This window comes from Bos grunniens, chromosome 21 (genome assembly GCF_055505025.1).
Source record: "Bos grunniens cultivar Pamir isolate PY7600 chromosome 21, Bosgru_T2T1.0, whole genome shotgun sequence".
Taxonomy (NCBI): Eukaryota; Metazoa; Chordata; class Mammalia; order Artiodactyla; family Bovidae; genus Bos; species Bos grunniens.
Window position 1 is genome coordinate 30294803 of NC_141185.1, and position 15200 is coordinate 30310002.

A 15200-nucleotide genomic window follows, 5' to 3' on the forward strand; every position below is an offset into this window, starting at 1 on the left:
ATAGTTATTTTGGAACCCAAGAAAATAAAATCTGTCTGCTTCCACTTTTTCCTCTGCTGCTTGTCTTGAAGTGATGGGACCAGATGCAGTGACCTTAAATTTTTTAGTGTTGAGTTTCAAGCCAGCTTTTTCACTCTCCTCTTTCACCTTCAACAAAAACACTTTAGTTCCTCTTCACTTTCTGCCATTTGAGTGGTATCATCTACATATCTGAGGTTGTTGGTATTTCTCCTGGAAATCTTGATTCCAGTTTGTGGTTCATCCAGCCCAGCATTTTGTATGATGTACTCTGCATATAAGTTAAATAAGCCGGGTGACAATATATAGCTTTGTTATACTCCTTTCACCGTGTTGAACCAGTCATTTGTTCCGTGTCTGATTCTAACTGTTGGTTCCTGATGTGCATACAGGTTTCTCAGGAGACAGGTAAAGTGGTCTGATACTCCCATCTCTTTCAGAATTTTCCAGTTTGCTGTGATCCGCCCAGTCAAAAAAGTTTAGTGTAGTCAGTGGCAGAAGTAGGTGTGTACTTGTGGAACTCCCTTGCTTTTTCCATAATATAACGAATTTTGGCAATTTGATATCTGGTTCCTCTGCCACTTCAAAACCCAGCTTGTACATCTGGAATTTCTCAGTTCACATACTGCTGAAACCTAGCTTGAATTTAAAAAGTAGGCATATAAAAAAGCAGGAAAATGTGACCCATAACTGGGATTAAAAGAGCTAATTGAAACAGATCAGAAATGGTAGAGGTGATGGACTTTGATGAAAAGAACTTTCATGGTTACACGAGAAATACGAAGTGAAATGCTTGTATGCTGAAAACAAATACCTCTGAGCAAAAGCAAAGGCAAATAAATAGAAAAGCATTGCATAATCATGCATTGGGAGAATTAACATTGTTAGCATGTCAAACTACGATAAGTAATCTACAGATTCAACTCAATCCCTATCAAAATTCCAAGGAGGTTTTTTTACAGAGGTAGAAAAACAACTTTAAAATTCATATGGAATCACAGAAGACCCCTGAAAAGTCCAAGCAATTAGGCTGCTGCGGCTCCTAAGTCGCTTCAATCGTGTCCGACTCTATGTGACCCCATAGATGGCAGCCCACCAGGCTCCCCCCGTCCCTGGGATTCTCCAGGCAAGAACACTGGAGTGGGTTGCCACTTCCTTCTCCAGTGCATGAAAGTGAAAAGTGAAAATGAAGTCGCTCAGTCGTGTCCGACTGTTAGTGACCCCATGGACTGCAGCCCACTAGGCTCCTCCATCCATGGGATTTTCCAGGCAAGAGTACTGGAGTGGGGTGCCATTGCCTTCTTCAATGAGAAGCAATTATGAGCCAGAAGAATAAACCTGGAGACATGACACTTTCTGACTCAAAATAGATTGTAGTAATCAAAACAATATGACATAAAAAAGATATATAAACCAATGGCTAGACTAATCAAAACAGAAAGAGGACACGAATAACAGATATGAGAAAAGAGTAGAGAGAAATCACTTCAGACCCTGCAGACATTAAGTCAGATTAAAAGTTATTTATTGTATGATACCATTTATATGACATTCTTAAAAAGACTAAATTATAGTAAAAGGAACTGTTTTCTATTTTGGTCATGATGTGTATAGCACATATATGTCATGTGGTTATGGTATACAGTTTTCAAAACTTGCAGAATTTCACACCAAAAAGGAGAGATTTTACTTTATGTTCAGTTCAGTTCAGTTGCTTAGTTGTGTCCGACTCTTTGCGACCCCATGAATTGCAGGACGCCAGGTCTCCCTGTCCATCACCAACTCCCGGAGTTCACCCAAACTCATGTGCATCAAGTCAGTGATGCCACCCAGCCATCTCATCCTCTGTCATTCTCTTCTCCTCCTGCCCCCAGTCCCTCCCAGCATCAGGGTCTTTTCCATTGAGTCAACTCTTCGCATGAGGTGGCCAAAGTGTTGGAGTTTCAGCCTCAGCATCAGTCCTTCCAATGAACACCCAGGACCGATCTCCTTAGGATGGACTGGTTGGATTTCCTTGCAGTCCAAGGGACTCTCAAAAGTCTTCTCCAATACCACAGTTCAAAAGCATCAATTCTTCGGTGCTCAGCTTTCTTCACAGTCTAACTCTCATATCCATACATGACTACTGGAAAAACCATAGCCTTGAGTACACAGACCTTTGTTGGCAAAGTAGTATCTCTGCTTTTTAATATTCTATGTAGGTTGGTCATAACTTTCCTTCCAAGGAGTAAGCGTCTTTTAATTTCATGGCTGCAGTCACCATCTGCAGTGATTTTGGAGCCCCCCAAAAATAAAGTCTGACATTGTTTCCACTGTTTCTCCATCTATTTCCCATGAAGTGATGGGACCAGATGCCATGATCTTAGTTTTCTGAATGTTGAGCTTGAAGCCAGCTTTTTCACTCTCCTCTTTCACTTTCAGTTCCTCTTCACCTTCTGCCATAAGGGTGGTGCCATCTGCATATCAGGCTATTGATATTTCTCCTGGCAGTCTTGATTCCAGCTTGTGCTTCTTCCAGCCCAGGATTTCTCATGATGTACTCTGCGTATAAGTTGAATAAGCAGGGTGACAATATACAGCCTTGATGTACTCCTTTTCCTATTTAGCCATTTATGATAGCATAAAATATGAAAACTTAGAGATGAATTTAGCAAATATATCTAAGACATATATACGGAAAACTACAAAAAAATTTTGAGAGAAATTTTAAAGAAATTAATATATTAAGCAGTATACCACCTTATTCATAACAAAACAAATGTCTCCGCATTCTTAGAATATACATCTACTAAAGTTGGTTGATCTATGTTTCAGTGTAATATCATTGAAAAATCACCACAGATCTATTTTGTACAAATTGACAAAGTGGTTCTAAAATGAGTATGGAAATTCAGAAAACATATAATATTCAAAGCAGTCTCAAAAAGGAAGAACATGAAGCACTTAACACTAACTATATTCAGCCTAATATAAAGTTTCAGTAATAAGTATAATGTGTTATTGACATAGTGATATTTATATAGTCAAACATACACTTATGTGACCCAGAAATTCTCTTCCTAAATTTTTAGTCATAGAAAATGAAAATATATACCCACTGAAACATTTGTACATAAGTTTTCATAGCATTATTATTTATAGTATCCACAAACCGAGGGGAAAAACACTAATGTCTGTCTGTGGGAGCACAGAGAAGCAAATATCCTTGAGCCATGTAATGAAATGCTAATAACTAAGAGTAAAAAGAGATGAATCTCAAATATAGAATGTGTAGACAAATCTCAAAAAGATTCTAATAAACAAAATAAGTCACTTAAAGAGCACACAGTACATGTTGTATGATTTCATTTGTATGAAATTCTGTAGCTGGTGAGCTAATCTTTGGTGATAGGGTAAATCTATGTTGAGTCAAAATGGTGTGTAGCATCAACTACAAGGGAGTACTATAAAGCTTAAGAGGTTGATGAATATGTTTCCTGTTATAATTTTTGTTGCATTGGTGTTGATGAAGAGTCAGAACTTAAGACTTTTACACTTATGTCCATTTCATTTACTGTAAATTGCCCATCAAGTGGAGTTGATTTTTAAAGTAATACGTGAACTGTTCACTGTTTTAGTTTAGAAAATGGTGTTTTAGTTCTTTCTTCTTTCTTTCTTTTCACTCAATTAATATTGTTGGAGAAATTACCAAAAAAGGAAGTATTAGTTTTAATTAGCACAGTGGAAGCAGTGACATCATTTCAGCTCTTGCGTTTATTTTAAGGAAGCCAACTTTACTAAGTGATATACAGATATATACCTGTATATATACTAAGTGTATATATATATATAGATAGATAGATAGATAGATAGATATACTAAGTGTATACAGATATACAGATAAATCCTACTTGTCAGCAAACTCTTAAGAGCAAGAGGATGTTCTGTATATACTTATTTTCAGTTCACACAAAATACCTTAAAATGATTGTAGCCCCTAATTTTATTAACATGGAAAAAGAAAGAAGAATGCATAATAAATTTATTTTTAGAAGATACCATATTCTGGACATTTCTTCATGACAGTACCTTCTTAAAATCAGCCTTTATTGACATACGTGTCAGACACATCACAAGTTTCAGGAACAAGACAATTTTTTCTCTTTGACTTATGACCTTTTCCCACACAAGACAAATATAGATTTATAAAGCAAATAGCAGTTGCTGATTATGTGAAAATATCACAAAAAAGAAAAGAGCCATTTTCACATGCAACATTAGCCTAGGTTCTTTGTTTTAGTAAAAATCTTCCAATACTAATACAGAATGCTCTTTGTAATAAACTTAAAATTGACTTTAAGGTTTTTCTCTTTTTAATATCTTTATATTGATTTTTATTTAAAAAAATTATTTCATATTTCAGTAGAGCCAGTTAACAATGCTGTGATATAATTTTGGGTGAACAGCAAAAGGACTCAGCCATACATGTATCCATTCTCCCCCAAACTCCCCTCCCAGCTAGGCTGTGCATAATGTTGGGCAGCATTCCACGTGCTATACAGTAGGTCCTTGTTGGTTATCCATTTTAAATATAGCAGTGTGTACATGTCCACCCCAACTCCTTAACTATCTCTTCCTCACATTCTCCCCCTCCTCCAGCAACTGTAAGTTCATTTTCTAAGTCTGTGAGCCTCTTTCGTTTTGTAAGTAAGTTCACTTGTATCATTTCTTTTTAGATTCCACATGTAAGGGATGTCATACGATATCTCTTCTTCTCTCTTTGGCTTACTTCAGTAAGTATGACAGTCTCTGGGTCCATCCATGTCGCTGCCATTGGCATTATTACGTCCTTTTTAATGGCTGAGGAATGTTCCATGGTATATATTTACTACATCTTCTTTATCCTTTCCTCTGTCTATTGACATTTAAGTTGCTTCCATGTCTTGGATGTTTTAAACGGTGCTGCAGTGAACTCTGGGGAGATTCTTAAGGACGTTTCTATCCTTTGATCAAATAATTTTACTTTTAAAACAAAATTGATCAGCCAGTACTGTGGTTTGAATTTAATACTCTTTCTTGCATTAGAAGGAAGAGAGGAAATGTAAGGAATAATATTGATTGTTAATATTCTGATAGTAATTGTTAATATCAGAATTTTTATAGACTTGCTCAGTATAAAATGTCATTCAGTTAGCTTTCATTATATGCCTGCTACTGGGAGATAATCTTGGGTAATAAACTTGGATTTATCCTTGTGAGGAGAATATTAACTATGTATACTTGAATTGACTTTTAGCTGTTGTGTTAATACTTACCTATTTCATCTAGATGGCATGGAAACTAAATGCACTGTATGAGCAGCAGCAACAGGGAGAGTTGGATTGTTTCCTCTGGTGCTTCCCTGAATCAAAGGATCTAGATAACACCTTTGCCCACACACAGAACATATTTAGATTTATTGAGTCATCTCTTATTTTTGAATATGCCAAAATGGACTGGCCTCTTTTTTTTGCAGACAAATTGCAACAACATTTGTAATGGAATTGTAACATAGTCCCATTTTAATGTTATTGAATTGCTGTAAGTCATGTGAAAAGACTCAGTTCTTAGAACTCACTGTAATTCTTAACCACTTTACTGCCACAAATGTCTTTGAATCTTATCTCAGATTCTCCTGTTTTTTTGCTCCGTAATTAGAAGAGCATTTTGTTGTTATTGCTTTTATGAACTGTGATTTCTTTCCTCCTGCTTTGGAGTCATTTCAGTATCTACTTGGCCATTCGTTTTTATTTGTTAATGTTCTAGATATTTTGAACTTTTGTAATTAGCTTGTATTTGTGCTCTGACATTTATTTATTTGATCTTTATTTTAAATTTAGGAAGATTTTGACGCTTAACCTGTTGTGGTGTTTGTATTTACAGTTTCCTGAATGTGGTTTCTATGGAATGTATGATAAGATCCTGCTTTTTCGCCATGACCCTACCTCTGAAAACATCCTTCAGCTGGTGAAAACAGCTAGCGATATCCAAGAAGGCGATCTCATTGAAGTTGTCTTGTCAGGTAGTATACTTTTTCCTTAATAGATTAATACTTTGCATCTGGAGAATTCTTGGCCATAAGTTTTACTTTTTTTTTGGTTTTGATTTCATTAATTTATATTAAACACTTGATTTTGTATTGGGTATAGTCAATAAACAATGTTGGGTTAGTTTCAGATGAACAGCAAAGGGACTCAGCCATACATATACATGTATCCTATTCCCCCAAACTTCCCTGCCATCCAGGCTTGGCCATAAATTTTTAAGGCAGCATTAGAAAAAAAAAATTACATCAAACCCAACCTCAAGAGGAAATTTTAGGGCTTTATCTATATGAACTTTCAACATTATTTTGAAAAAGAGCAAAAGGTTTCTCTTGACTTGGCTGTTTCCCCACCCAGTTCTGTCCCAGTCACTTTTCCCAACTTTGCACTCTCCCCAAATCCCCCAAAACACACATGAATACTTTCATTCATTATTTAAATCACTTGAAACAGCAAAAGCAAATGAAAACACACTCACCAACATTGAAGTTAAGACAGATGTCAGGGCCCCAAATCTACTGAGTGTCTGAAAGCCAAGGCCTGGAAACCGTTGCTTTAGTCCAATCGAAACTCCAGTAGCTACTAGCCAAGATCAAATTGGAAACCAGAGCTCAGGAGTTACAGCAGGTCAGGCCATGTTGTGCGACTTTAGCTAACTCACTCCCTGAGAAACAGCTGCATTTCCTCTGCCCAGATTGTTATTTCTTGTTTAGGATTTATATTTTTTGTTTAGGATTGGACTGTGCCTGTCACAAAAATTTAACTTTTAAAAAAAATGCCAGAGAACTCATGTAGCAGGGACCTTAACAACAGTAGTCAGTCCAATATTCTAAAGAGGTCTAGATTTTTATTGTTTATCTTTGTTAAAATTGAGTCATTATTGAGAAATTCAGATTGTACTGCTCCTTTTTCCCTTCTGGCCTTCTTAAAGGAAATCTGTTCACTTTAAAAATGTTTTCAGGCTTCATTTTCCTCAAGTTCCAGAGCCCTGTACTTGGATGCACTGATTATAATTCACCTGGCCTTTGGTTTGATGAAGTCCAGTTAGCATTGTCTTATTGATTCTCCTTGATAGGAGATCCTAGGTAGATAGAGCCTGTAAAACAGCTGGTTTCACTAGATAAAAATAATAATTTTCCTGTTGCTTATAGTTTTGCCAGTTTCTAAACACACCAAAAAAGGAAAGGTTTTCCCTTTTTTAAATTTGAGGGGGAATCACTTGCTTGTGTCCTCCCTTTTCCTTTTCTTTGACTCTTTGGACATTGGCTCACTGCGCCTGGCCTCACAGCATGAGTGCCTCGCCATGTTGTCCTCTAAGTTTCCTGTTTCTGAACACTGGAGGCAGCCTGAAATAAATTATTCAGAGACAGCATGCACCAGATCTATCGTCACCATAATTCATGTTAGACTCAAAGCCAGTCGGCTTTGCAAACAATATGTTTTATGAGCCCTTTTCCTGTGGCTGTGCCCAGAAATATATGAAGATTTTCATAACTGGATTTCTAAATTATTTCTTTTTCTTCCCATTTTACATTTGTTGTCAAGTCCTCAGAGTAACACCCTACAGATTGAATGCAAGCTATATGTGTGTGTTCTGACGGGGAGAGCTGCTGCCCATTTGCATGTTATCCCCATGCCTTCCATGAGCCAGACTTGCCGTGCCCCATGCTGACCTGACGTAACAGTGTTCTGCTTTTCCTCTCCATCTATGCAAACCCAGAACCTCGCTATGCCTACACTCCACCTCTTTTGTCATCCACCCTGGGTGTTCTCTGTCCCGCCTCTCCTATCTCCCTGGCCACAGTGCTGAGGGGTGTTTAAAGGTGTCCCTTTTCCTCACTTGCTGCCCGATCAGGTGATCGGGCAGCTCAGGAAAGCCTCTTCTACTCTCTCAGCAGCTGTCTGGTTGGTATTTAAAAGAAGCCATTTTATAACAGCCTGATCTCATTCTTCTCCTGAACTGTAACCTTTGAACCCTTTTCACATTTCACGTAGTTCCACTTCCCTGACACATTTAACCCTTATGTTATTCACATACATATGCATATGTTACACACGTATGTACATACAGTGCATATACACAGTGTGTGCCTACACATGCAATTATGTTTGGATCTCCAGCATTTGCCTGTAAACATCTCTGGCAGCTATATTCTTCTACCTCTTCTCCCTCTCTAATGCTCAGTATTTTGCTTTTCTCAGTACATATTAAGAATAGTGTTTACTTAAAACCTCCCACCCCTCCGTTTTATACCCCTGTTTTCCCCCACACTGCTTACCTTTGCTCATTGTTGTCAGTCACCCACAGCATAGCCTCAACTCTGACCTCACCGGTAAGGCGCAGCCCCAGCTCGGAGATCTCCACTTGGCAGCACTCCTTCTTCATCTTGTCAGTCGCCACCAAATACACAATTCCTGTCTTTTTCACTGTAGTTTTTAATCATTAACTCTCTACCATTTTCAGACTAGATTTCCTCCTTTATTCTTCTTTCCCCACAGCTCATGGCCCTCTGTATTCATGTCTTACATCACTTTGATGCAATATTGACTACTTGATATTCTGTTACATCATAGCAGTTCCTGCTATACCTGTCTGTAATCTGAATTGCTTTAACAATCTTTTTTGCCATCCCTGTTCCTGAACCACACATGACTGCCAGACACACATCCCTTGCCAGCACGGCTCAGGGCAGATCTGTCCTTCACCTGGCTTTACTGTTGTGTTGCAGGCTTCTCTCCCTATCCTTTTGTTACCATAGACATGAGGTTCTCAGTAAACATATATGACTTGCTTGATTGGCTATTGGCTATCACATTAGAAGTTATCACATACACACAATTTTGTAAAAATACTTACTTGTTGTAAAAATATTATTTCTAGATATATCCTCAAAAGTAAACTGAACTTCAAGTCTCCTTGCTATGCATTTACCCAGCCCTGACATGGAATTAGTGCCTGTGATGTGGGCAGGATTGTATTACATTATAATTTGAGGCAAGACAAATGATAGCTACTAAGACACTGCAGGTCATGGTGCAAGGAAGCTCATAAACATACTCATTCCTGAACCAGTCCTTGAAGAGAATGGATGCTATGATTGGCCAGAGAAATATGCCATTTCCTGGAGGTGTGGTAGAGGATCCGCTTCATTCAAAATGTAATGGGTAAGTGGAGCAGAGGAGCCAAACACTGGACATCCCCGCTATGGCCTTTTGACCAGTTCCAGAACATAAACTTGCTGTGGAAATTTCCCTCCTGGAGACTATAATTTTACTGTTAAAATTCATTTATCCAAGCTTTCTGTTTTTCCTCATGAAAAATTAAATTTTACTCTGTAGTGACATAAACATAATCTGATTCTTTTCATGTTTGATCAACATTCCACTAACAGGAACATTTTCTGACATAGTATGGTAATAAAATGTCAGAAAATATGGAAAGTATTAATTTTCAGTAAGGTTAAATCCTCTTGTCTCTTCAGACGACATCAAAGATTTTCTTGTGCTTATGTCATTTTCTGCTGAGACCTTTCCTCATCTGTAAGTACTAACTGGACTGCTCCTGGCTAATTCACTGGTTCCCCCCTCTTTTTTTTTTTTTTTTAATTTTGGAAAACATGGCTTGGTTGAGCTAGTGCTTTTATACCCAGTAAGCCAGGAAAAGATTGCTCATGGGTGGATGGGAGTAGGTTATAGAGAAAAAGAAAAAACAACTCCATGGAAGTGCCCCACCATATACACTCCCACAGCTGGCAAACTTCGTCTGCTGTTATTGTTATGAAGTAAGAAAACACTGCAAATGGAAATTTCTTTTACTAAAGGCAAAGTCAAGTTCAAGTATATGGTACTGAGCTGTGAAAGTTAATGAAATTTATCTGAAGTCTTCTTCATGATGAATCTCTACTGAAGCCTGGTAATTCAGCCATAGTCAAGCATATTAATAACAGGACTGAGTTCATATGACTCAACTCTTTCTGCTTTGTTTTGTTTGGACTTGATCTCTAATAATTGTGTATTTGTGTGTATGTATCTATCTTGTAGGTGATTAAATAGAAAATAGACAAGGACTGTAAGAACTTACCAAATAAAATCACAATTTAAAGTCTTAGAGCTAAATATTAAGTCTTTCTTTTATTAACATAAATTAAGAGCTAAATATTAAGTCTTTCTTTTATTATATTTTTTCTGGGAAATTTTCATTACCCTTCACAGTAGATTGTCCTGATTATGTATACCTTTGCAAAGTGTTGTTTATACATGTGGTTATTTGTTCCCAGCTGTTGAGGGATGGGAGCTTCCTTGGAAAGCTAGTGCTATAGCCCAGTTAGAAGGATTTGGGCCTGTTCTTGGGCAGTGACAAAAGAGCTGGAAATGAGGTAGAGATCAAGATATAGTTTAAAAGTAAAATAGATATAGTAACCATATGGGTATAGTTCATGAAGGAGATGAGAAAAAGAAGGGGACACCAAGGAGAGCTATAGCTGCCTTAGCATGATCTCACTTCCTTTTCGTAAGTCTTGTCCTCATACATTGTTCAGCGCATCTGCCAAATGGTTTGGGGATTCCCCTGAGGGGCTGAAGAACTGATTTTATGGCCGTATAGTACCATTGACTTCCTTCGTGATTTTGTACAAGTTGTATGTGTGTGTTTGTTAGTGGCTCAGTCCTGTCCCGACTCTTTGCAACCCCGTGAACTGGGGCCCTCCAGGATCCTCTGTCCTTGGAATTCTCCAGGCAAGGTGAAGGCACTCAGTCGTGTCTGACTCTTTGCAACCCCATGGACTGTGGCCTGCCAGGCTCCTCCGTCCATGGGATTTTACAGGCAAGAATACTGGAGTGGGTTGCCATTTCCTTCTCCAGGGGATCTTCCTGACCTAGGGATCAAATCCGGGTCTTCCACACTGCAGACTCTACCGTCTGAGCCACCAGGGAAGCCCAAGAATACTAGAGTGGGTAGCCATTCCTTTCTCCTAAGAGTCTTCCCAACCAAAGGATTGAACCTGGTTCTCCTGCATTGCAGGCAGATTCTTTACCATCTGAACCACCAGAGAAGTCAACCTCGGGGATTCAGAGATTCTGTTTGTTTGTTTTTGTTTTTATCTAAAAAGTAGCTTATACTGGAGGAAAGTATCATACGGTGATGATAAAACATAGATTCCATGTTTTATTCAGTTTGCAAGTAAAGCAGTATGCCTAAGCATTGAGTACAGTTTCCAGGGCCAGATTATCTGGGTTTATAGTGTGTATGTATGGTACTCACCTCTTAACATCTTTGCTAAGACATTAAATAATTCTGTGGTCCAGTTACCTCATCTATAAGATGGGGAAAACAATAGTACCTACATTGTACGGTTATTATAAAAATTAAGATAAATTAATGTGTGTAAAGCACTTTAGAGAATTTCTGTGCTTAGCAGCAGCAGAGTTGATGTTAGCTGTTTCGATTGCTCTCCTCAGACTCTCAAGTGGCCTTTTCCCATGATGTTCATGGTTGTTGAACATACCACAGAAGGAGATCCTGTTCTTTCATTACTTTGAGAAATGTTGTTTTAAGCAATGTTTAAAGAATTATTTACTGCAGGACTCTTCACAACTTTGGTGAATGCTAACAGGAAAGATAATTCTCCAAGATCACTTCTCAGTTTCATTGTATCACAGAATACTACCCCCTACCCCACCCCGCCCACTCTATCTGGTGAGTCTTGGGTTCAGCGGTTCACATGGGTCATGCCCACGGACCGGTGATGTGAGAGGGTATGTTCATTCTCTCTGTAGAGGCCACTGCTCTCTCACAGAGAGCAATGTTTGAACCACGGGAAAGCAGGAGTTAAGAAGCAATAACTTTTTGTTTACATAGTAGCATAGGCTTTTGAAGCAGTTTGCACAAGCACTGATGTTTCCTTTGCAATGACTTTGTGACATAGTGAAATCAGATACCTTAAAAGCTATGGAATATAAATTTTAACTTGCCCATATCCTGCAGTGAGTAGGGGTAGTGTCAACCAGAGCTTGAATCTAAGTGACTAAACTCTTCATACTGCTTCAAGTTAGCCCTTTGAACTTGGACCAGTAAATAGGATTTCTTGAGAATCTGTTCAGAGAATTCCTACTATAGTAAGACAGTTTATATTTCAGGGAAACACTGATGATAGTTGAACAACAAAACCAGCAACGAACTAGCTACAAGTTCTATTGACGTGATCTTTATCACAGGGCCAGTATTTTCCCTCTTCCTCATAAAAATAGATACTTAATAAATGTACAAATTGTGATCAGGTTAAGAAAATTCTGGAGGCTTTTCTCTGTAGAGTTATGATACAAAATATGAAATAAAAAGTAACTGTGCCCTTGTTTAAATAGGATCCATTCATATAATTTCTTGGTTCTAATCAAAATTGAAATAGTGTCTTAGGATCAATATATTTAAGGTATCCTTATAACTGTTTTTCTGTTAGTAAGATTCATTGCCTAAACCATAAGTCAGAAAAAAAAAATGTAACAAAATTCTAACTAGTTCTTTATTTTATAGTAAGTGTAAATTATTGATTTAATGGTGCTGTGCAAGTAACATCTATTTCTCTCAGATATAGTACATTCCTTAGTAGTATGTTCTCCCTCTGAAATACGGATGGAAGGAATAAACCTTGAGACTGATATATTAGGTCCCTGCATTATTATTCATCCAGGAGTACATTATATAGACATAAGCTTGTTTGTTTGCTTTTAATAAAGTGGAATTAGTCATAGGAAGCACCTCCTCAACCCTAATATTGCTTCGGTAACTAGATTGTAAAAGTCCTGGCCTTTACTGCTCAGTTTCTATTTCTTTGTAGTTGTTCTGGAGTATCTAGCTCTGCCAGGCTAAGTGGTCTCAGTTCCTGTCCAAGTTTAGTTGCAGTTATCTGTGTAGGTGGTTTTGTAACAATGGAAACCCTGAAAAATAAGATTATAGGTCATTACTCTTTTCTTCTAAGTATGGTTTATGTTAACTGTGTCTTCAGCATTTCTATTTATTAGTGTTATTAATTCTCTTCCATTCTTACCTTTCAAATAAACCTGGTTTGGGTCTCATTGTGACACCCTTAACCATTTTCAATGAAAAGTGAATGCAAAGAGCAGACTGTCGGATTTCCCACCCTTTCTTACTTGTGACCTCGTGGGGAGGTGAGGCCTCAGCACTCCTCCCGTACTTTGGTAGTTTTCTCGATTATTTGTCCTTTTGTGGTGGGTTCTCCAAGGAGATACAGTATAAGAGTGCATTGCTTCTCTTTTTTTAACCTAACTATCCTTAATTTCAAGTCAAAGAGAAGACATTCTCCCCAGGTCACATGGGGCATAAGACAAACCCTAAAGAAATGTTTTTTGAAGAATCTTCATTTGAAAATTTCATACATAAGTTGCATTTTTCCTACATTATATTTCTCTTTAATTTTTTAATGAAGTATTGTTGATTTACAATGTTATGCTTCAAGTATACAGCAAAGTGACTCAGTTACACATACATACATTTTTTTTCAGATTCTTTTCCCTTATGAAAGTGAAGTCACTCAGTCGCGTCTGACTCTTTGTGACCCCATGGACTGAAGCCCACCAGGCTCCTCGGTACATGGGATTCTCCAGGCAAGAATACTCGAGTGTGTTGCCATTTCCTTCTCTAGGGGATCTTCCTGACCCAGGGATCGAACCCAGGTCTCCCACACTGCAGGCAGATGCTTTAACCTCTGAGCCGCCAGGGAAGCCCCTTTTCCCTTATTAGATAAGATCAGATCAGTCGCTCAGTCGTGTCCAACTCTTTGCAACTCCATGAATCGCAGCACGCCAGACCTCCCTGTCCCTCACCATCTCCTGGAGTTCACTCAGACTCACATCCATCGAGTCAGCGATGCCATCCAGCCATCTCATCCTCTGTCGTCCCCTTCTCCTCCTGCCCCCAATCCCTCCCAGCATCAGAGTCTTTTCCAATGAGTCAACTCTTCGCATGAGGTGGCCAAAGTACTGGAGTTTCAGCTTTAGCATCATTCTTTCCAAAGAAATCCCAGGGCTGATCTCCTTCAGAATGGACTGGTTGGATCTCCTTGCAGTCCAAGGGACTCTCAAGAGTCTTCTCCAACACCACAGTTCAAAAGCATCAATTCTTCAGCACTCAGCCTTCTTCACAGTCCAACTCTCACATCCATACATGACCACAGGAAAAACCATAGCCTTGACTAGACGAACCTTTGTTGGCAAAGTAATGTCTCTGCTTTTGAATATGCTATCAATATTGAGTATAGTTCCACAGCTATATAGTAGGTCCTTGTCAGTTTTCTATTTTATATATAGTAATGTGTATACATTAATCCCAAACTCTCAGGCTAACACAGTTATGAATAAATAATGTTTCTTCCCCATGTTGTTCTTTAAGAAATAGATTAGTGATAGTGATATAAGGACATACAGCATTTATGATGTGTTTGGCACTGTTCTAAGTGCTTTACATATATTCTTTCAAAAATATGGATATTTCTTTTGTAGCATCCACATAACTTCAATTTGATAAATAGTGACTTCTAATCAAAGATTGTAGTGTAAGCCCTAGAGCTGCCATTTATTTCTTACATAGTGTTGGGCAAGTCACCTCATTCCTCTGAGTCTTTTGTGTGCTGTGCTTAGTCGCTTGGTCATGTCTGACTCTTTGCGACCCTATGGACTGTCGCCTGCCAGGCTTCTCTTTCCATGGGGATTCTCCAGGCAGTAGAACTGGAATGGGTTGCCATGCCCTCCTCCAGGGGATCTTCCCAACCTGGGATTGAACCCAGGTTTTATCACCTGTCAAATAGCAATATCAGTGTCTCCAGTATAGGGTTGGGTTCTAGATTTCATGAGAATAAATAGAAAACATTCATAAGATGCCTGGCACATGTGAAGTTTTCTTTCTTCGTGCCCCTCTTGACCCCACCGGGCTGCACATTGTTTGAAACAGGAACTGTTTATTTTGATATTGAATCCTCATGATCCAACATATGACATTCAATCAATGTCTATTTGTTTAGTAAGTAAATACATACTTAAAATGAACAGACCAAGAAACAAATGAATACTTAAATAGTTGCTCCATGTAAGATATCCAAAATTGCTGTT

General features: G+C 38.3%; 1 protein-coding gene across 7 annotated transcripts in view; it reads left to right on the plus strand.

Annotated features, from left to right (window-relative positions):
* The window catches only part of PRKD1 (protein kinase D1), a 347749-nt gene that overhangs the window by 187475 nt on the left and 145074 nt on the right, over positions 1-15200 (plus strand). For all 7 annotated transcript variants that reach the window (XR_015149797.1, XR_015149796.1, XM_086363785.1 and 4 more), the window contains one exon: positions 5920-6058. Coding sequence is in view for 5 of the 7 variants with exons in the window: in XM_086363785.1 (XP_086219911.1) it covers positions 5920-6058 (139 nt within the window). In the remaining 2 variants the exon portion in view is untranslated. The remainder of the gene's footprint in view (positions 1-5919; positions 6059-15200) is intronic.